General features: G+C 31.7%; 3 protein-coding genes and 1 non-coding gene across 4 annotated transcripts; 2 read left to right on the top strand and 2 right to left on the bottom strand.

Annotated features, from left to right (window-relative positions):
- The first annotated feature begins 2,509 nt into the window (after positions 1-2,509).
- Positions 2,510-3,396, top strand: LOC123922001. Its single transcript, XM_045974749.1, has 4 exons — positions 2,510-2,519; positions 2,694-2,765; positions 2,868-2,990; positions 3,272-3,396. The coding sequence occupies exons 1-4, from the start codon at positions 2,510-2,512 to the stop codon at positions 3,394-3,396; spliced, it is 330 nt and encodes a 109-aa protein (XP_045830705.1).
- A 1,101-nt stretch (positions 3,397-4,497) lies between these two features.
- On the bottom strand, positions 4,498-4,570 carry TRNAA-AGC. Its single transcript has one exon. It is a non-coding gene; the product is annotated as a tRNA-Ala (tRNA).
- Positions 4,571-5,647: 1,077 nt separating this feature from the next.
- LOC123921590 (probable CoA ligase CCL8) lies at positions 5,648-12,704 on the bottom strand. Its single transcript, XM_045974191.1, has 17 exons — positions 12,315-12,704; positions 10,962-11,128; positions 10,450-10,602; positions 9,780-9,963; positions 9,579-9,667; positions 9,403-9,472; positions 9,220-9,272; positions 8,974-9,081; positions 8,610-8,708; positions 8,030-8,122; positions 7,806-7,883; positions 7,342-7,446; positions 7,037-7,127; positions 6,653-6,726; positions 6,372-6,539; positions 6,063-6,116; positions 5,648-5,949 (listed from the first exon to the last, which is right to left on the bottom strand). The coding sequence occupies exons 1-17, from the start codon at positions 12,478-12,480 to the stop codon at positions 5,905-5,907; spliced, it is 1,797 nt and encodes a 598-aa protein (XP_045830147.1). The 5' UTR covers positions 12,481-12,704; the 3' UTR covers positions 5,648-5,904.
- A 5,620-nt stretch (positions 12,705-18,324) lies between these two features.
- On the top strand, positions 18,325-20,209 carry LOC123922000 (putative pentatricopeptide repeat-containing protein At1g17630). The gene has a single exon (XM_045974748.1). The coding sequence runs from the start codon at positions 18,325-18,327 to the stop codon at positions 20,095-20,097; it is 1,773 nt and encodes a 590-aa protein (XP_045830704.1). The 3' UTR covers positions 20,098-20,209.
- Positions 20,210-21,198: the final 989 nt, after the last annotated feature.

The following is a 21,198-nucleotide window of genomic DNA, read 5'->3' as shown; positions in this document are numbered from 1 at the left end:
CAGTCACTGCAGTCAGTAAATCAGAGTTATTACACAAAATATTGATTCCTTTCACATTTTGATTTTGTGCTTATGTGAGTAGGTTTTTTTTTTTTTGACGTAAACCAGGTATCACATTTTGTTGGATGCCCTTGGTATGTGAGTAATCTAAGCGCTCTTTAACAAAATGTCAAAGATCGAACCTAGAATTTTGGTTAAGTTAGAAGAGATCTTCATCATTTCATCTAAGCGTTCTTGGGTGAATGTGAGTAATCTAAGCGCTCTTTGACAAAATAATAACGTCAAAATAATTTTGCCAAACCCATTAACGAAAAAAACTCACTAAACTTTTTTGTCAAAAAAAAAATCACTAAATTTTGACAAATAAGGAATATATTGATCATTTTGGCTTTCATTTTATTTATTTTTTGGTAAAGGCAATTTGGCTTCTTTTTTTTTTTGTATAGGAAAATATTAATATTATTGTGTAGTGCCAAATTATTTGGTTGTGATTTTGCATAATTAACCACGTACCATCTCATTTGAGTACAAAATTAGTCTTGTAATTAGTATAGGACAATAAACCTATCCCTCTCAACTTCCTATTTCTTAAGCTTAAAATCTCTTAACAATGCATAGGACTCATCACTTCTTATAGTTAACTATTTTAAGAAAAAATAATTAAAAAATGGAATTTTTAAACTCAAGAATCTCAACATAAGGTAGGCTATAAATATGAAGTTTGAACTTATAAATAAAATTACTCATTCAAATTATAATTATTTCTCTCTATTCTCCCATCCAAATATGGGAATGTTCAAATGGAGAAATTTCATCCTTGTATCATTTTATTTCCTCTATCTCACTTGCTACAATGTTTCAGCTACTTCTACACAAATAATGTCCAACACAAAGCAAGGTATGAGTAATTTTTGGTATGCCTAATTTTCTACTAATAACTATTGAGGCTATCAATATTAATATATGAAGAATAACTTAGAGTTTTATGGCTTTTGAATCATATTCATTGCTATAAATAAACTTGAATTGCTGATAAAATTAAATTTGTCGAAATTATGGGCTCGTCTGTTACAGAATATAAATAGAAGTTGATATTCAATAATTTAGAGATTACTTTTAAAGACTTTTAAGAAATATAGAAATTATTTTGTTTCGTCTACCGTAGGGTTGGGAACAGGCCAGGCCAGGCCTTGACAGGCCTGAGCCTGGCCTACGATTTTTTTTCAGGCCTAAGCCTGGCCTGTGGCCTATCAAATGATATTTTTTTTGGCCTGGTCTGAGCCTTTTAAAAGTCTGGCCTGACCTTGTAGCCTGTTTAAAAGCCTGTGTTACATTAAAACTTCTCTATATAGTTTTTTTAAATAGGCTAAACAGGCCTTAAAAAGTTCACATTTAAATTTTTATAATTTCTACAACATTAAGAAAAAGCTAATAATATGATTAACACAATAATTAAAAACTAATCAAATAAAAAATACGATTACGAAAAGTCGCAATAATTAAAAGCTAATAATATTTATATAAATAATATTTTTTTATAAGATATAAATAATAATATTATATAAATAATAATTATTATAAACAGGCCGGCCTATTAGGCTTCGTAGGCCTTTTTAGAAGCCTAAGCCTGGCCTATTTATGTAAACAGGCCGTTTTCAAAGCCTAAGCCTGACATTTTTAATAACCAGGCCAGGCCAGGATTATATAGGCCAGGCCGAAGGCCCCTGTAGGCAGCCTGGCCTATTCCCAACCCTACCGTAATGAAAATCACTTTTTTTTTTATTATAAAAAATTATCTATTGTGGAAATGATATTGTTGATATTTGTGCAGATGATATTGTTGATGATCTTATTAACATATGTAACATAGTATATTGTGGAAAAGGAACATGCCACCAACAACCAGGATTATTCAATTTTTCATGTGATTGTGACTCTGGTTGGAAGAAATTAAAAGTTGGTTCATTTGAATTCCCCACTTGTATTCTTCCTAATTGTGAGTAATAGTTTTTCATATCCATTTTCTCTATTGATGAAAGAGAAACAATATATAGGTCTTTAATATATATATATATATATATATATCCTTAAATTTTGTCAAAAAAAATATATATATGATATATACTTTAATTTTCAAGGAAACAATAAAATTAAAATTAAACAAAAGGAAAGGAAATCAAACATATAGTTTTTGCCGGCTTAGTTTCATTTTTAATTAATTTATAAAATGTTGTGTTTTTCACCATCCTTTTTGTTTTTGAATATTCATTGTTTGTTTTTGCACCATCTTCCTGCAAATATAGGATCTAATTTGCAATCGGCAGAATATGGTGTAAATGTATACTTCCTCCTTTAAAAAATTCATAAAATTAGATCAGTATCGATGATTTTTATAAGAAATAATTTTTTTTTAAAACTTTTTTTAAATAATTGATATATTTAGTGTATAATATAAATCGGATACATCAATTATTCGATGAATTTAAAAAGTCAAATATTTTTTATAAAAATGACTGAAGGTAGTAAAAGACTATGTAAATTATTTTTCAAACTTGGTATAGAACTAAAAATGAAGAAATGTTTCAAACTTAGGTGATTTTTAAATAAAATTATTTTTTTGGTAGACTAAATTTTGGATAATATATTTAATCTTTTGACATAATTGAAATATGAATATATATTGAGATGTGCAGGTACTCTTAATTTGGAGTGTGGTAATGGAATACTGCCAACCCTACCAACCCAACCTCCAAATCAGCCAGACCGTAAGTTCATCACCATCATAAAATTAAATTTTCTTCTTAATTTTAATTTTTAGGTGAAAAATTTAATTGAGCTAATTTCATTATTTTTTTATATATACACAGCTTGTTTGTTCAATTTGTGTGGAGATGGAACATGTATCAAAAATGGCATTGACTTTAAGTGTCAATGCAATGAAGGCTCAGCCAATGTTGGTAATGATCCTAAGATGTTTTGCTTGAAAAAATGTAAGCTATTTATTCTTAATTAATTATACTTTTTATCACTCAGATGTTTACCGTATGTTTGGATTGCCGGTAAGGTTGACAGAATCACAATGAATGACTATCATTTCGATCAAAAAAAAAAAACACTTAAAACCTTCGATAAAATCACGGTGTCAGTGTGATATCGTCAATCTCACCTTAAATCCTAACATGCACAAACATTGTCTTATAAGCCTAAAACTTTGGTATATGAATTCACATAAGAATATATTAATGATTAGTAATGTTGAACTTTTGAATAGGTGGCATAGGAGGAGATTGTAATGGTCTAGATTTTGGGTTCACACCAGAAGCAGCTGCATCTCCACCACCACCTGCAACTCCAAATTCTGGAAATGGTAACTACTCTCTTCATGAAATGTCTTAAATTCTACCCTTGGTTCTTAAATCTCAAACTATGTCTATTATACCATATATTTAAAAGTACTATTTTATTTTGTCTTAATATACTTTTGAAAAAAAAATCGTCTAAAATGTTAGCTCAGTGATAAGAGTTTGAGAATTATGTCGATGTCACTTAATTTATGTGCTTATCATTGAATCGAATAAATTTGTTTATGTGACAGGGTCAGGTGAAATGCTGAACTGCACAAAGAAACTTTATATGCTAACTATGATGATATTAGCAATAACTTTTCAAAACTGGATTTGAAAGGGAACATTGATGTTTGAAGTGTCATAGACTATTTCAAAGAAACACATTATATTTATCAATATATACAGTTAATTTCAATTTTTGTTTTGTTTCACTTTTCCATGAGAATTGTGATATTTATATATATGCTAATAATATATTATCATAAAAGTATATGAGATATGACAAGTTTCTTTTAAAACAATGTGATTGTTTATGTTGTTGTGACTTTTTTTATCTATGTATTCTTTTTCACTCATGAGCTATGAAGCATTGATAAAAACATAGACACGAGAAGATAAATTGATTCTGAGTCCTGACACATTATTATCGATAATAATTTAATAAAATAGTATAATTAAATGTAACTACATGCGTCGTAACCAACACATGTTGGACAACATGTACCCTTTCAAACTGTTGTTAATGAAACTTTACCCTCTAAGGAAAGTACTACTATACATTTAAATTGTTTTATTCATGATGACATAGTAGTGTAATTCATTATTCAAATTTTTCATATTGGGTTCTTCACACCAACAGCTGCATCTCCACCTGTAACTCCAAATGCAGGGTCAGGCTCCTCTGGAACTGGTAAGTACTTCATTCAACTCACTAATTTTTTTGGGTTTTTTTTAACGTCCCTTGACTTTCTCGCACGTCTCCTGAAATTTCAAATATACCCCCACCTCGCAAGATAACTAGTGATTGCTAAAGGGGCAAAAATCTGAAATAACATGTTTTGCTACTCAAGTAGCGAAGTTAGGGGTGCAAAATCTGGAAAAACACAATTCATACTTTTTTTTTTGGATACAAAAGGGGCCAAAGAGAAAATGGAGATGCGGGGTATCGATCCCCGTACCTCTCGCATGCTAAGCGAGCGCTCTACCATCTAAGCTACATCCCCATGCTGCTCACAATTCGTACTTTAAGTAGCGAATATTATAAAATCTAATATTTTTATTTTTATCCCTCTCACCTTCCTTCACCCCTATGAAAATATTTTCTGAAGGTTCGCTAACTAAAGTAGCGAACCGTGATTTTCCAATTTTTTTTTTGAACAAGCCAAAATAAAATATATATTAACAAAACAGCCTCCTCAATACGAGGTGTGCCAAGACAAACTACCAGAGTTTACAAATGTGTTTTTCCAGATTTTACACCCCCTTCAACACTCACCGGTTATGTTGAGAGGGGGTGCTTTTGGAATTTCAAGGGGCATGGGAGAATGCCAGGAGGGTGCAAAAAGAAATACTCATTTTAATTTTATTTTTCATAAAATGTGAAATATGAAAGGTATCCTACCCTTTGATCTTAAAACTCATAAACTATATCTGTTATACCAAATTATAAAACTTATAACCATTTCAGTAATAATTACACATTCAAAAACACTTATGATTAGTATCTATGAATCAAATTTAATTTTGTCTAAGCATATGTTTGAGAAAAATATACTTAAGACCTAAGTGTTATAGAGAAGTCAGTTTTTAACTAAACTTTAATTTACCAAATGAAATTTAATCAAATATATGTTTGCAAACTTTAATCCAAACATAGGCATTGAATGAATTAAATTTGTGTATATGACAGGGTCAGGTGAAATGCTGAACTGCACAAAGAAACTTTATATGCTAATTATGATGATATTAGCAATAACATTTCAAAACTGGTTTTGAAAAGGAATTACATTGATGTGTGAAGTGTCATAGACTATTTCAAAGCAACACATAATATTCATCAATATATATATCAGCTGGAATTTTATTGCTGCTAATTTCTTTTTTTGTTTCAATTTTCCATATCAGTATCCTCTTTTCATTTCAATACAGTAATATAGTAATTCTGGTATGTAACCATTAAATAATTTTTAGTATTGATTATTATCTATGTATTCTTATTCACTCATCAAGTTCACATTTAAAATGTTTTATTCATGATGGCAACAAAGATACATAAAGTAACAGATGCTACAAAAAAAATGTGAATAGCTGACAACAATACTATATAGATTTACTAGTATATATGTCTAGATAGACAAAAATTACATTAAATCATACTCATGAATGTTAAAATACTACACTTAGTAATTTTTTCCCTCCTAAAGATAAGGTTAAACTTATTGTATTTGAGAAAAGCCAGAATAAAGGCTTCTCTTTTATATTTAAGATTTTTACCATCTTAAAACTGGTTTTAAAAAATTGACTTTGGCCAGTAAATAATGATAAAATGGTTTTTTTTTTACTGTTCTGGAACCACCAGCTTCTTAAGCTCTTTTTTATTTACCTGAAATTTCAAACAGAGAAGAATTTACTTTAATTTTAGAGAATATTTTGCGATGACATGAAAAAAGGAAAACGATGTGTGATTAAGACGTCGTACAAGCAAAAGTAACTTACCTTTCCCATTGCATTGCGGGGGAGTGTCTCCCACACGATTAGTCGAGATGGTATCTGACAAAGATATAAACAAATTATTAGAAGAAATTTACTTTTAAAACTCTTATAACTATTTATGATCAGTGTAAGATAAATTGACGCATCAAGGAAAAACACACGAAATCAATGATCGCAAATAATAATGTGTTCCAATTCAGCTATGCCACAATGTTATGGCATTGCTATTTGACAACATTTTGCTCCTCGTGCTCTCACTCGATACGCTCCGCAGATATATAAAACGTACAAACAATGGTCATGTCACCGTACCTTGTATGGCGCAAGTTTATTTTTTGCCCAAGTGGATACTTCTTCAAGGCTTAGAGCAGACTTTGAATCTTCATTCTGCTTTGTCGCTGGCACGACAATTGCACAAACAATTTCTCCGTAGTCTTTATCCGGTATACCCAAAACACAACATTCTGAGACAGTTGGATGCTGCAAAAAGGTTTTGATTGTGAATATCACATCATAATCATAAACCATACAACTATGTAAGGAATTGTTAACAACAGCAAACAACCATAGGATGAAAAATGATAGCCAATTACCTCTACTATTACTGATTCAATTTCTAATGCAGACAGCTTATAGCCACCGTTCTTGATTATATCCGCGTTATTACCTGATAAAAAGTAGAAAAATGTACACAATAGGATTTACTTCCATCACAATCTAACTACTACTACTTTGTTGCCAATAAGATTGTAAGAAGATTTAGGCAAAACCATATGTCCTAGTTATTAGCAATTTAGGTCGTTTCTTTGACAAGTTTCTGATGACACTTTGAGCATTGTTTTCACTTTTGTTGGAAAATTTATTTTGAAAAAATGGAAAGATCCAGCTCAAGGATAATGTCCTTCGAATGAAAATTTGCTGACATAATTATGCCTGAGAGGCACAGGTCATGCTTAGAGAAATGTAAATTTCCTTACGTCCTAGAATGATGAAATATCCATCTTTATCTGTAGTGACTGCATCTCCGGTCTTAAAGTATCCATCATCTGTAAATGATTCCTTCGTTACCTAAATGGAAAAAATACAAAATTTCTTAGAGAGGTAACTGAAATTTATATGGTATTTCTATCCTTAGAACAATTTTGTTCCTCAAGTAACTAACAAGATGTGCCATGTTATGATTGCTTAAAGTACTAAAAAAAAATAAAAGAACAGGTAATAATTATAACTAAATGATGATTTCAGAATAAATAAATGCAAGAAATTAACATTCTGAAAGTACCTCAGGAAGTTTCCAGTATTGTTTAAACAGTGAAGGGCTTTTAACGCAAAGCTCACCAGTTCCAGATCCTTCACTCTCATGCTCCTCATCTGCAAGAATCTTGACCTGCAATGCATACAGAAAGTCCAAGATATAATCTTTCACATTGAGCATCAACAACACTCAAGGCAACTAGTAAAAATATACATATTTCACGTGTATTTTTCAAGTTTTAGTTGTATATTACTTTCTTAAATATTGTTAAAAGTTCTTGATAAAAAAATGTTGTCAGAAATTAGCACAATATATTTGGTTTCTTCGACCTGAAACTGGAAATCGTGCCGAGATCATTAGGTAAAAATCATCCACACTGTTGTTTAGAAGATTTGATCACATAAACAGATTGCACAACAGTGGAATAAGAGATAAAAAAAAGTCCATTTTCTATGCATAGCAGCAAATTGAAAAGTGCAAGCTCAACTAACCTGAACACCAGGAAATGGTTTGCCAACAGTGCCTGCTTTACGTTCACCTTTCAATGGATTTGATATTGCCATGACAAACTAGAAACATTGATACAATGATGTAAGGTTCATCTAAAAAATATTACAAACTAATATGAATTGTGTATATGATTCTCTACAAGTCGAAGAACTTAAGCTAAAGTGATTTTCTAAAAAACTGAAGAACTTGGCATAAGTTTACTTACTTCAGTCATGCCATATCGCTCCAATAAGCGATGTCCAGTGATGGATTCCCATTCTTGCATAACAGGTTGGGGAAGTGCAGAGGATCCACTCATCTGAATAACAGAATGATAATATGTCGTACTTTTTAGATTGAGAATGGTAGTCATCACACATAACATAAATTGCAGTGAGCCATGCATGGTAAATCACCATACCACTAAGGCCCTGTTTGGATAAACTACTTAAACGCTTATAGCATAAAGGTGAATCATATAAGTGCTATTTCTATAACAAAAGATAAAATGAAGTCTAAACTATTTTCATACGAGCTATAAGTTTTTTTCATAAACTATCCTAGAGAGCTTATGGAAATAAGCTGAAAATAGCTTTTAGACATGTCATAAGTTGCTTCCATAAGTCCAAATAAGTCAATCTAAACAGACTCTAAGTTACACACTGATTACGTCAGATAACTAAAAATAAAAATAAAAATAAAAATAAAAGAAGAAAGAATAATCTTCATCTTTGGAAATTTAAAAAGATATCCATTTATCTTCTTTCAAGAAGTAAAAAAGTTAAATGCATGTAACAGTCGCTTACCATTAGACGCAAGTTCCTTGCACCAGATGCTGATGAGGCTTGCAGCTCAGAATCCATGGCATGATAACCTTGTATTAATCGGGTGTACATAGTTGGAACCTTCATTTACAAAATTATTTAATCAAAATGATGTTGTCACTCAAGACATGTTTTCTGATCATAGCAATTAGCAACTACAATTGATTGTAAATAGTATGCACAAATGACATGTTTTCCAATAAATGCCACCTTTGTATGATTAATATCAGCAAAGACAATTCATATTCAGCTCGGCTTAGACTATATATGCAAACCAAGATGTTGTGAGAATGAACCATATCATAGATTTTCTCCATGCTGATAAATTGATAGTAATCATACTTACTCCGGTGAATACGGTTATAGCATCATCAGACTTAGATCCTTCGGTAGGATATGACTCGCGCCATCTCTTCCAAATTCCACTGACACTAAATTTAGGCAAAAACTCAACCTTCAACAAGAAAATTAGATTCTTAGCAACAAAAACTTATATAATCAGAATGGATTCTATTTTGAGACCACTTATACATAAATAACATTTTATTTTCTCAATGTATTTTCTTTGGAAGAAGTGAAAAAGGTAAATTACCGTGGAACCTGCGTAGAGAGGGGCCAGTAAACCATTGAAAAGCCCATGGACATGTACTTCATATACGTTAAGGATTGACATCACAAAGATATCTCAAATCACATCTTCAGAAAATATACTAAATATGATATAATAAGTTTTTCTAATTACAAAAGTATATACAAAAAAAACTTTCATGGATATGATGTAGTGGTAGACAATGCAAAAACTGATCCGCAGATGTGTATCCCCATGCTTTCGTCAAGGTTTGGACCTAAAATCAAGACAAATTGTAAACAAAAATTAAAGAAAAAGAACAATAAAATAGGAATGGATTGAGGTAGCATTAAAAGTAACTATATATAAATAATAAGGTATACCTGAGCAATGATGCTTCTGTGTGTATGAACAACTCCCTTAGGTTTACCCGTTGTCCCGCTAGTATACAAAATCAGTGCCGGATCTTCACCTAAGCCAAAGGATATGAAAAACAAAAGATGAGAAAAAACTTTCAGAAAATTGCTACTAAGATATTCTACTTTATCCATTTTTAAAAGCTGAAAATGCGATAATATTCTTACTCGATCTTAAAGTATTATCAAGGAAAATTCTGTCTGCATCACTTTCACCATTTTGTGAATCTTTGCTCTTCTCTAAGGACTTGTAAGGAACAGGTGGAATATGAAAAAACTGAGAAGAGGTTTTACTGGCAATGCTTTGCATTAATTCACTATGATCTTCAGTGCTCAGTATGGCAGACACATCCTATAACCAAATTGTTATAATCAAACTTCTATTAAGATTCATTCCAAAATGCAAAATGAAAGGTAATGTAGCATATAAGATTCAATCGGGGATCGTGCAAAATTGCAATTTGCTCAAATTCCGCTATGTAACAGTGCTATAGTGCCACTATAAATGCTAATTGGCAACATTTTGTACTAATAGCGTATCCTAGAACAATAGTGATGTGTTCAAATTCCGCACGCTATAATGCTATAGCTGCTATTTAACAACACTTATCCCTCATTAAATAGTTTACTCCTGCCGACACTGAACATTCAATAAAATGAAATATATAACATGTAAGGTTTATTTTGAAGCATATTTTCACATCATTTACTTTCACAAAGGAGAAAATCTACAGATAAACCAGCTATTTGAAATTTCAGATAAAAGGTATCAAGATAATGTCAATGGAAAATTGATTGAGTTCTGAATTTTTAATATTAACGCGTTTCCAAAGCATACCGAATTATTCATCACATAGAGGAGCTCTACTTCTGGATAGCTGAGTGCAAGTGGAACAGCAACACCTCCACTAAACCAAGTCGCAAGTACTCCAGCAACAAATTCAGCAGACGGTTTGGCAACAATCCCTATTCGAGCTCCGCCAAGATTTCCCTGGAAAATTGCATGAATGTTTTTAGCATAAACGCTTGTCATATATGTGCTAATGTATAACTATTTCTAGAATCAAAGATAAAGTCAAATTTTCATTTAAGCTATAAGCTATCCTGGAGAGATTTATGAATATAAGCTTAAAACAACTTATGGACATGTCAAAAGTTTTTTCTATAAAAGCCTTGCCAAACAGTTTCACAAGTACTTATGTCAGTAAGTAAGCTCCAATAAGTCAATCCAAAAAGACCCTAATTTTATAGGAACTTCCATATATCGTATTGGTAAATGCGGACAAATAAAATGCATAATTTTATCTCGCACAGAGAATAGTAAAGGAAATCCAGAGTGTAACTCACTACCTTCACATCATTTCCACACAAGAGATTAGATATCTGATGCACCGACGAGATAAGCTGCTTGTAACTATAACTCTTCTGATCAGCTCTGATAGCAACACTGCCATGAGCTGCAAGTTCTTGCTTAGCAACTGCTTTGAAGACCTCCATAAATGTAGCAGGTTGAGATGCTGTATAAAAGGAAGAAAGAGTCAAATAACCTTACAAGAAGGGTATTTTTCTCAAGAACAATAAACTTATAAATGCTCAAAACCAAGATGGCCCTTCTAGAATTTCCAGCAAAATAACTTTCATAATCATCAGAATAACAACTCAATATAGTAAACCTCATCCCTAACAAAGAGTGTATTTCATTAAGTTATGATAACTGAGTGTTTAACACTAATACAGCATTTAGAAATGAATAGTTGCAGGTACATTTATTCTACCTATAGGAACCAAGTGATCCTTTTACTCTCGTAATCTTCCTAGACTGTGAAATGTAGAAAGTTGAAGCCTAAGGTGCACAAAACAATAGCCAGAACACTAATTATAGATGTTGCATTTGCATATACAAATAATTGTTCCAAACAACTCAGATTTGCATGATAAGCAATATATTGGGAGTTCAAGTAAGTTTTGAACCCCAAACCTGATAAGGATAAGCTAGATAAAGATAAGAAAAATTACAAACAAACACAAAAAAATCCCAAAAATTGCAAACTATCTGTCATCTTAATCCATACAACACTTACAAGACTAATATAACAAGCCTAACTAAAATTTTATGAACCAATTTGATTTCAAGTATTCAATTTTATGGACTAATTTGAAGTATTCACTAACTTTTTTTTTATATATTAACACTCTGGTTCTTAGGGGACCCCAATAATCCAGAGTTCAACCGCGAGGTAAGTAAACCCTGGCCAAGAATTGTTCCCACCAGGAATCGAACTCGGGTTCTCCCGAACAATTCATCCTAGGGGGGGCTCATTAACCACTAGAATGACCTACAATTCTCAATTTGCATGACTTTTTTTCAAAATCTATTGTATTCCTATAAGCCTTACAATTTCATGCACCACACCATTTAAGGACTATATACTCCAAAACATAACAGCTAATCCATAATTACTTTACTAACTGAGATAATTGAGACACCCCAACAACATATTAAATCAAGTTTAACACCAAGATTAATTTTTTCATAACCCCTTTAAAACAATTGAACAAAAATCACTAACCCAAGAAAAAAAATCCAATTTTTATTCATTTTTACTATAAAAAAAAAAGACAGAACAGAACATATACACACATGTTGTTCAATCCCATCAACAAACAAATTTACCATTATGAGCAACAAAGATAGAGACTTACATGAGTGTGATGATGATGATGATGAATGAAATTGAGAGGAAGAGATTTTAGGGGTGATGGAGCAATTAATTGTGAAAGGAGAAGAGTAGTGGTGAGGGAGTTTATGATGATGATGAAAGGTAAAAAGAGGGAACTGTTTGTTGAAAGTCTTAAATGAGCAACTCATTTAGGTGACTGGCTGACACAGAAATTGATGACGAATACCAAAAAAAAACAGCAATTGGAGGTGGAGGTAGGTAGGAACGTGGGATATCAGCTATCAAGTTTTAGTTTTCTTGTCAAATGAAATAGTAGTATAGTACTATAACAAACAAGGATTGCGTTTGGTTTGAGATTTTGTGTGTGTGTGTGCTTTTTTTCTTTCTCACGTTGTTTTGGTTTTCCTAATTGATGGGATTGATAGAGTTTGTTATTAGACTGATTAGATGTATCAATTGGAATGAACGTTGTATGATTGTTCTTTTTTGTTTGTCCCCATGCATCATTATTATTAGCATTGAACTTTTTGCACCACCACAAATTGTTGCCTTGTTGCACTAGGTTTCATTTTTATTTTTTATTTTTTTTTGAAGCAAGTTTCATTTTTATTTTATATAAAAACATAAATAATAAAATAGAATTTCAGACCAATTGGGATTTGAATACACGTTTTTAAATTTTTTTATACAAATTAATAAATGTAATGGTGTTGTTATTTTTTTAGTTTTCACAGTAAGTGTTCGGCCCATTGGACCGCCTAATCTGATTCGGGGATCAGTTCTGACATCAAGTGGTTTCAACTCCCTCCAATCACACTTACAGGGGATCGAACCATGGTCCTCCCTACCAAGTCTAACGATTACTGGATGGAAGGAGTATGATATTTTCAGTGACCTTTTTGTTTTAATAATTTTTTTTAATACTAACCTTGTTAAATGGGCAAACTATCATTTTAGTTATTAGAAGTGTAAGTCATTGTCATATTGGTCCTTAAAAATGTATTAAAATTGTAAATGCATCCCTAATATCTCTTTCGTTACTAATTTTATGACTAAATTAACCAACAAAAAACATATTTGAAGACTAAATTGACTACTTAAAAACATATTTGGAGACTAAATTCGGAGACTAAACATAATATAAGATACATTTGTGGAAGGTTTGTAATTTCAATACATTTAGGCACAAATATGATAGCGAGTTATATATTTAGGGATCAAAATTATGGTTTCCCCTCATCAAATACTAGTATTTGTCACATTGTAAGTAGTATTTTGTGAGTAGTATGAACAATAATTATTACATAGCAAAATTGAAGAAAATTATTAGAGAGCAAAATTAAACTCACTTGGGTTGGTGCATTGGTATTGACTTGGGATATGGGAGTGTGCTCCTCTTGAGGTCTGAAGTTCAATTCTCTCTGGTGCCAATTTTGGTGGGCTAACTTAGTTTCTTCAAAAAAAAAAAAATAGAGAGCAAAATTATAATGTTTGACGGTTAAAAAGTTAAATACACAAGTTTCAAGATAATATTTTTATATTTATCTACATAAAAAGAGTCAGGATCAAATGACACAAAAATGTCAAACTTTATATTTTTATAATTTTTTATCGGATAATCGTCTTACAAAATTGACCATTGCATTGAAATATATTATAACATAGATGATGTCTAAAAAAACATGACATTAATCGAAAATCATGTTAATTTTGATGTATCTCATTGACGTATCAAATAATTTTCGATTAAAGTTATATTTTATAGACATGATCTATTTAATAACTCACATAAAAAATATAAACCGAAATGGATGAAATAGTGACAACTTGAAGTTGAGAAGTTAATAAATCAAATCCACTTTATGACGAAAATAGATTTCCTACCTATCGGTTGAAAGACGCACACACGCAATCAGTATGATCAGAGTCGTCTAATCTTAATGTAACGGTTTAAAGAAAATATTCCCTCTGTCCTAAAATAAGTGTCATCGTTGATCACTGCATACATGTTGATCAATAATTTTAACTCTTAATATCTTTTTCTTTTCTTTTTCACCACCAGTATCCGGCTCACTGAACTGCCTAATATGGTTCGGGGGTCAGTTCTGACATCAAGTGGTTATAGCCCCTTCCGATCGTAGTTGTGGAGGATCGAACTGTGGTCCTCCCTACCAAGTCCAGCATCAATCAGCACCAGACCTACTAACTATTGGTCGACGGTTGATATCTTTAATTATCTATTATTAAAAATTATAAAAAAATTAATATTTAAAAATTCTAAATTTAAATAAGAATTAATTGAACGGCGCTGAGTACGCCAACGTGAATGTGGAATGCAGAAAATCAAGTCTTTTATGACTTGGTGATGATAACCATTTTGACCCATGTAAAATTTGACTTTGGCACTCTTTAGTAAGTTCAATAAACTATCGTAGTTTATTGGATTAGTTTATATTTTATAAGCTTGTTTGATAAAAATGGGAAGTGTTTGGTAACAAGCTTCTCTAACTATAGCTTATAATTTTTTTTGAGATGCTATTTCAAGTAGCGTATGAGCAGGGGCGGAGCCAGGATTTCAAATTTGGGGGGACCGTCAGTAATTAATGCATAATTTAAGGAAAAAAATGTAAATTTTTCAAATGTGCAATATATTAATATATAAAAAAATGCAAAAAAGAACATACAAATAATTACAATTTTCTCATATCATATTTAAGTAAAATAGAATTAACACTATATCTATTATAGAAGGTACTAGGTAGCAAATTAAAATAAAAAGCTTCATATCTAAGAGAAAATTCCTTAAAAAAAAGAGAAATAATAATGATCTCTTTAAAAAGAAACTTTGTCGATTAAAATTGATAAGGTCTAAGACTCTAAGATACTTCTCTTAACAAGAAAGAGGATGTTCATTGAAAATTATAAGATATAAATATTTAATATATTAGACAGTAAACTGTGTAAAGGCATGCAGTATTTTTATAGAAGTGTTGGACATTATGTGTATGATTAGAGAGCTATATGTAAAAGTGTATATAAGTATATTAGTATTGTTATTATTTTATTATGATATGATTGAAAAGTCAAAGAAACTAACACTATGTTTCATAGCATGCATGTACTAAAAGAAGTTTTAAAGAAACTTGGGGGGACTGTGGCCACCGTGTCCCTCCGCCACTGCGTATGAGCTTATAGTTTTTTCATTTTATTTCATATTTAACCTTATTAATTTTATTTATTTATTTTTTAAAAGTTATGTAATAACTACCCACTAACACTTATAAAAAAAAAAATTACCCACTAACCATATACTTTTATGTCATTTTGTATTTATAACAGCTAAATTTGTCAAACATTTTAATTTTATTCTAATAGCTTTTCAGCTATAAGCTACTAGCTATCAGCTATCCGCTATAAGCTAGCTTTTCAGCTGTATTTTTACCAAACAGATTCTCAATTGTTATTGGCCGTGGCAAGTTTTCCTAATTTTAGTTTATTTTGAATATTCTCTCCACTTTTGAGCATAGAAAAATTTACAAAGAACACATCAACTTGATTTTGTTAATGTATCTCCTCTCTCCAATAATTCAAAGAGGGCAAGTTGTGTTTTCCATTTTCCTTTTCAACCACTACCCGTATTACTTTCAAAAATACCAATTTTGCTTCTTTTATTTTATTTGACACTTTCCTTTCATCAGGTACAAGTATTAACAATAAGAAAAGACAAAATATTTTTTTTTGGTACATAAAAGACAAAATACTTTATTTACTCTTTCCTTTTCTATTTAATCAAATGTTTTTTTAGTTTGTCTACTCTCTATATGTGAGAGCCTTGTTTCTTTCTCCTTATGAGAGTTAGTGAGGAAAATCAACTATACTATTTTTAAATGGGGTGTTTATAAGTGGGTTTCTTGTTAATCTCACTTGTATACATTGCTATATTTAACTTTTTAATGTTAGTTGCTTTCAATCATTTTAATCTAACACCTTTAAAAAGTTTCACTAATAATTATACATCATTAATATCAAAAAATAAAATAATTATACATCATTGATTATTACATTTTAACAATAACTTGTATTATCCTACTTATTAATCAACAACTACAATTTTAACAATAAGCAAGATAATAGCTTATCTTGTTAAATATTTGTCAAAGTTAAATACTCGGTATAATAATATTTTGTAAGCAGTGTACACAATAATTTTTAGAGAGCAAAATTGAAAAAAAAAAGTTAGGGCATGTGTTAAACTATCTTAATATATAAAAAATTTACGGTTAATAAGAAAAAAAAGCTAAATGTTTAAAAAAATCAAATACACAAGTTTTAAGAGAATGTTTCTGTATATAAATAATAAATTGGTCTAAGTGGTAAGAGTTTTGATCTCCTTAGACATGTGGTTAGCGGTTTAATTTTTGGCTCATGTATGGAGAAAATTCGGTTGGGAGGGGAGAACCCACCTTGTCTGCCCCACTGGTTTTCCAATAGATATTAGTCATCGTAATGACGGTGAAAACTTCGTACCAATATCATGGTAACAAAAAAATTATATATTTACCTATATAAAAAAAAAACTAATTGAAGGGGATAAAATAGTCGCAACTTGAAGTTGAGAAACCAAATCCACTTTATGACGAAAATAGTCACAACTTTGCTGTTGTTAGTAGAAAGACGCACTCATTTAACTCGATCTAACGATAAGAAAATATATAGTTAACTTTCATTAAGAGCTCATGATTCTGATCTGTCAACTCAATAAATTCTCTCATTCTATACTGTTGTTGCAAATAATACTTGGGATGCATGGAAAGTTGAAAAGATTTTTTATTTTTTCAAATTTTCTTCTTCAATTATAACTATGTCGTAGAATTCTAATTCTGCTATAATTTGGTATATGATAGAGTTATATGCAACAACACTTTATAATCTTGAAACCTAACTTAATTTTTTCCATTGATCCATTAATGAGGATAGTAGGACTTTTTATCTGATGTCCAACTTAAATTTATATCATAGTATCTTGGGATCCTTTGCATCTGAGTATTCAATTTGTAATTATTTGTATTTGAGGATCCTCTCCCCTTGAGTAAATAAATAAATAACAAAAATGAGGAAAATTAAGAGTATCCACAAAAGAGTTTTGAATTTTTAAACTCAAAATCTCAAGTTTAAAATGAGGAAATGACTATTTGGTTTGATAGAAGGTTTGGGAGAAAGGGTTTTAATAATGAAGATGAAAACAAGAGCTGTAATTATATAATAATCAATTTCTTTTTTACTTTTTGTTTTTGTTTGTGCAACAATATAATCAATTTCTAATAAAACTCTAAGTTTATAATTAGAGTTTAATTTGGTTAAATTGTGATTGATGCTGAAATTGGTACGGAGGACCACAATTCGATACACTCGTAACTGTGATCGAGAGAAGGTTGAAACCACTCGATAACAGAACTGACTCCCGAATCAGATTAAACCGTGCAAATGCGATCGAGAGGGAGCTGAAACCACTTAATATCAGAACTGATTCCGGACCAGATTAAACTTGTGGTAAAAGTCAAAACTAAAAAAAGTTAAATTTTTTACCAAAAATTAAATAAAATTATTAAACTAAAATTGAGAACCCTAAATTATCAAATTCCCCCCAAATTCCCGAATTCTCAGATGCATTCAAATTTTTCAATTTTGATATGAAAAACTTGTTATCACTGACATATACAAAACTCACACCTTCAATCTTCAACAACCATCTTCTCGATTTCTTCGATTATCTTCTTCTTCAACGATGCTTCACTCTTCAACAAACCCATCAAATTCACACCCAATTAATCCTCACAACCGCCCACCATTCTTCCTTCTTATCCGCCAGACTCATAGCAACATACGACCGTTTCAGTTCCATTTCCGCCGCCAGGAAAGTTTTCGCCACCACCCCAGTTGAGTCTCTTCAAAACATCCTTTTATGGAATTCCATTATTAGAGCCAATGTATCTCATGGGTATTATCAATATGCCTTTCAACTGTATGTTAAAATGCGAAAGTTTGGTTTTTTACCTGATGGCTTTACATTTCCTTTGATTATTAAGTCGTGTTCGTGTATTGAGGATATTAGTCTTTGCAAGATTGTTCATTGTCATGTTTTGCAATTGGGTTTTAGGAACAATCTTCATGTGGTGAATGAATTGGTGGGTATGTATGGGAAAGTTAGGAGAATGGAGGATGCGTGTAATGTGTTTGATGGAATGGTTGTGCGAAATGTTTTGTCGTGGAACACTATGGTTTCGAGTTATGCTTTTAATTTTGATTCTGTTGGTGCTATTAGGATTTTTAAACGGATGGAGTTGGAAGGTTTGAAGCCGAATTATGTAACTTGGACGTCACTTTTGTCGAGCCATGCTAGATGTGGCCTTTATGATGAAACTATGGAGTTTTTTAAGTTGACGAGAACAAGAGGAATTGAGATTAGTGCTGAAGCTATTGCTGTGGTGTTGTCTGTGTGTGCCGATATGGATAGAGTTCAATGGGGGAAAGAAATTCATGGGTATGTTATTAAAGGTGGATATGAAGACTATTTGTTTGTGAAAAATACATTGATAGGGACTTATGGCAAGAAGCGTGAGCATCTGTGTGATGCCCATAAAATATTTTCTGACATAAAGAACAAGAATTTAGTAAGTTGGAATGCTTTAATATCGTCATATGCTGAATCCGGATTATGTGATGAGGCCTATGAAGTATTTTTGCAGCTGGAGAAATCAAATGGTGGTTCGTCTCGGAGACCCAATGTAATAAGTTGGAGTGCTGTCATTAGTGGTTTTGCTTCCAAAGGGTGTTTTGAGCAGTCATTGGAACTGTTTAGGCGAATGCAGCTTGCGAAAGTAATGGCCAATTGTGTCACTATTTCCAGTGTTTTATCAGTTTGTTCAGAATTAGCAGCGTTGAACTCTGGCAGGGAGCTGCATGCTTATGCCATTAGGAATCTCATGGATGCCAATATTTTGGTGGGGAATGGTCTGATTAACATGTATATGAAGTGTGGGGTTTTCAAGGAAGGACATTTAGTATTTGATAATATTAAGAATAGAGATATAATCTCATGGAACTCATTAATTGGGGGTTATGGAATGCACGGGCTTGGTGAGAATGCATTAAGAACTTTCGATCAAATGATTAAATCCGGAATGAGGCCAGACAACATCACATTTGTTGCTGTTCTATCTGCATGTAGTCATGCAGGACTTGTTGCTGCAGGTTGCAACATTTTTGATCGGATGGTCACAGAGTTTAAGATAGAGCCTAATGTAGAGCACTATGCATGCATGGTTGATCTCCTTGGTCGGGCTGGGCTTTTGCAAGAAGCAAGTGATATTGTGAGAAACATGCCAATTGAACCTAATGAGTGTGTTTGGGGAGCTCTTTTGAACTCATGTAGAATGTACAGAAATACAGATGTTGTAGAAGAGTTAGCATCACAAATTCTAGGTCTTAAATCAGAAATAACTGGGAGCTTCATGCTTCTGTCCAATATTTATTCTGCAAACGGAAGATGGGAGGATTCTGCAAGGGTTAGGGTCTCAGCAAAGAATAAAGGTTTCAAAAAAATACCTGGTCAGAGTTGGATTGAGGTGAGAAAAAAGGTATACACATTCACAGCAGGGAATGTAGTCCATTTGGAACAGGGTGAAATTTATGCGATCCTTGATGAATTGGCACTTCAAATGGCGAGTGTAAATTATAATATCAATAGTTGCTTCGATCAACAATGTATTTATGACCAATCAGAACTCTTACTTGTTGCAAATTGAGAATGGCTAGATTTTTTGTGTCATGCCTTTCTCCACCAGCAACAATACTCAGATTTTGACGCATCACATGTAAAATAATTATGAAACTAACAATTCATTTTGACGCATCACACATAAAATGATTATGATCAAGTTTTCTTACAAATTATTTTGATTTTTTATAATCAAATGTTCAGTACTACATTTACAAATTTTAGCAATGTTTCGCTGATTACATTCAATATATGTTCAGTTCAGTTCGTCCTTTTTTTTTTTGTTGCATTTCCACCGTGTAAAGTCAGTTTCAATTGTTTTGATCCCTGATGTAATCTCTCCATTCAAAAATGTTGAGGTGGCAAATGACAGTCCATTTGGCAGTACCAGGTTAGATTACTTACTACAGTGAACACATAGCTTGACAGGGAGAACAAGAGAGATGGTGAAAACAGCTTGCTACACCTTTGTTAGAGAGAACAATGATTTTGTTGTTCTGGTTGGGAGTGTGCAAGATCCACATCTATGGCAGAAAAAATAAAATTAGAAAGATGTAAACAAAGACTATTCTTTTGATGAACAAATTAACATATTCATAGATAATAAGTATTCTCATTTTCAAAAAGCAAATCACTGCTTATAATTTTGTAAATAAGAAATTATTATAAGATGAGGCGTAGAGTTTGCGATGTGTGTGTATCTATGATATGCTTAATGTTTATATACTAAATTGTCTACTAATATTTGTTAAATATATGGGTTATTTACATGTACACTGTAAATGCACAAATACTTTCATCACCTTATTTAAGCTGGATGATTTCTTAGATGTTCAATCATAGCTCCAAAACTTCCTTTTTCTGTAGATTCGGTGCTTATCTAAGATATTTACTGTTGTACTTATTCATCCGCAACCATTCTTGTTGGAGTCCAAGTGAGTTTTCAGCTTCAGTATAACTTCAGTATTGGCAACAACAGAGAAGTATCTGAAGAATTCTTTGACTTTCACTAATACTTGTTACAGAAAACTACATTTCAGATACCATCATCAAGTACAGGGCGTAGAAGTTAAGAGGCGAATACCATCATCAGAAATATAGCAAGCTAGCTTCTTAGCTTCATAATGAA

Source organism: Trifolium pratense, linkage group LG4 (genome assembly GCF_020283565.1).
Source record: "Trifolium pratense cultivar HEN17-A07 linkage group LG4, ARS_RC_1.1, whole genome shotgun sequence".
NCBI lineage: Eukaryota > Viridiplantae > Streptophyta > Magnoliopsida > Fabales > Fabaceae > Trifolium > Trifolium pratense.
The sequence above is the reverse complement of the archived record's forward strand: the minus strand, read 5'-3'. Positions and strand labels throughout refer to the sequence as shown.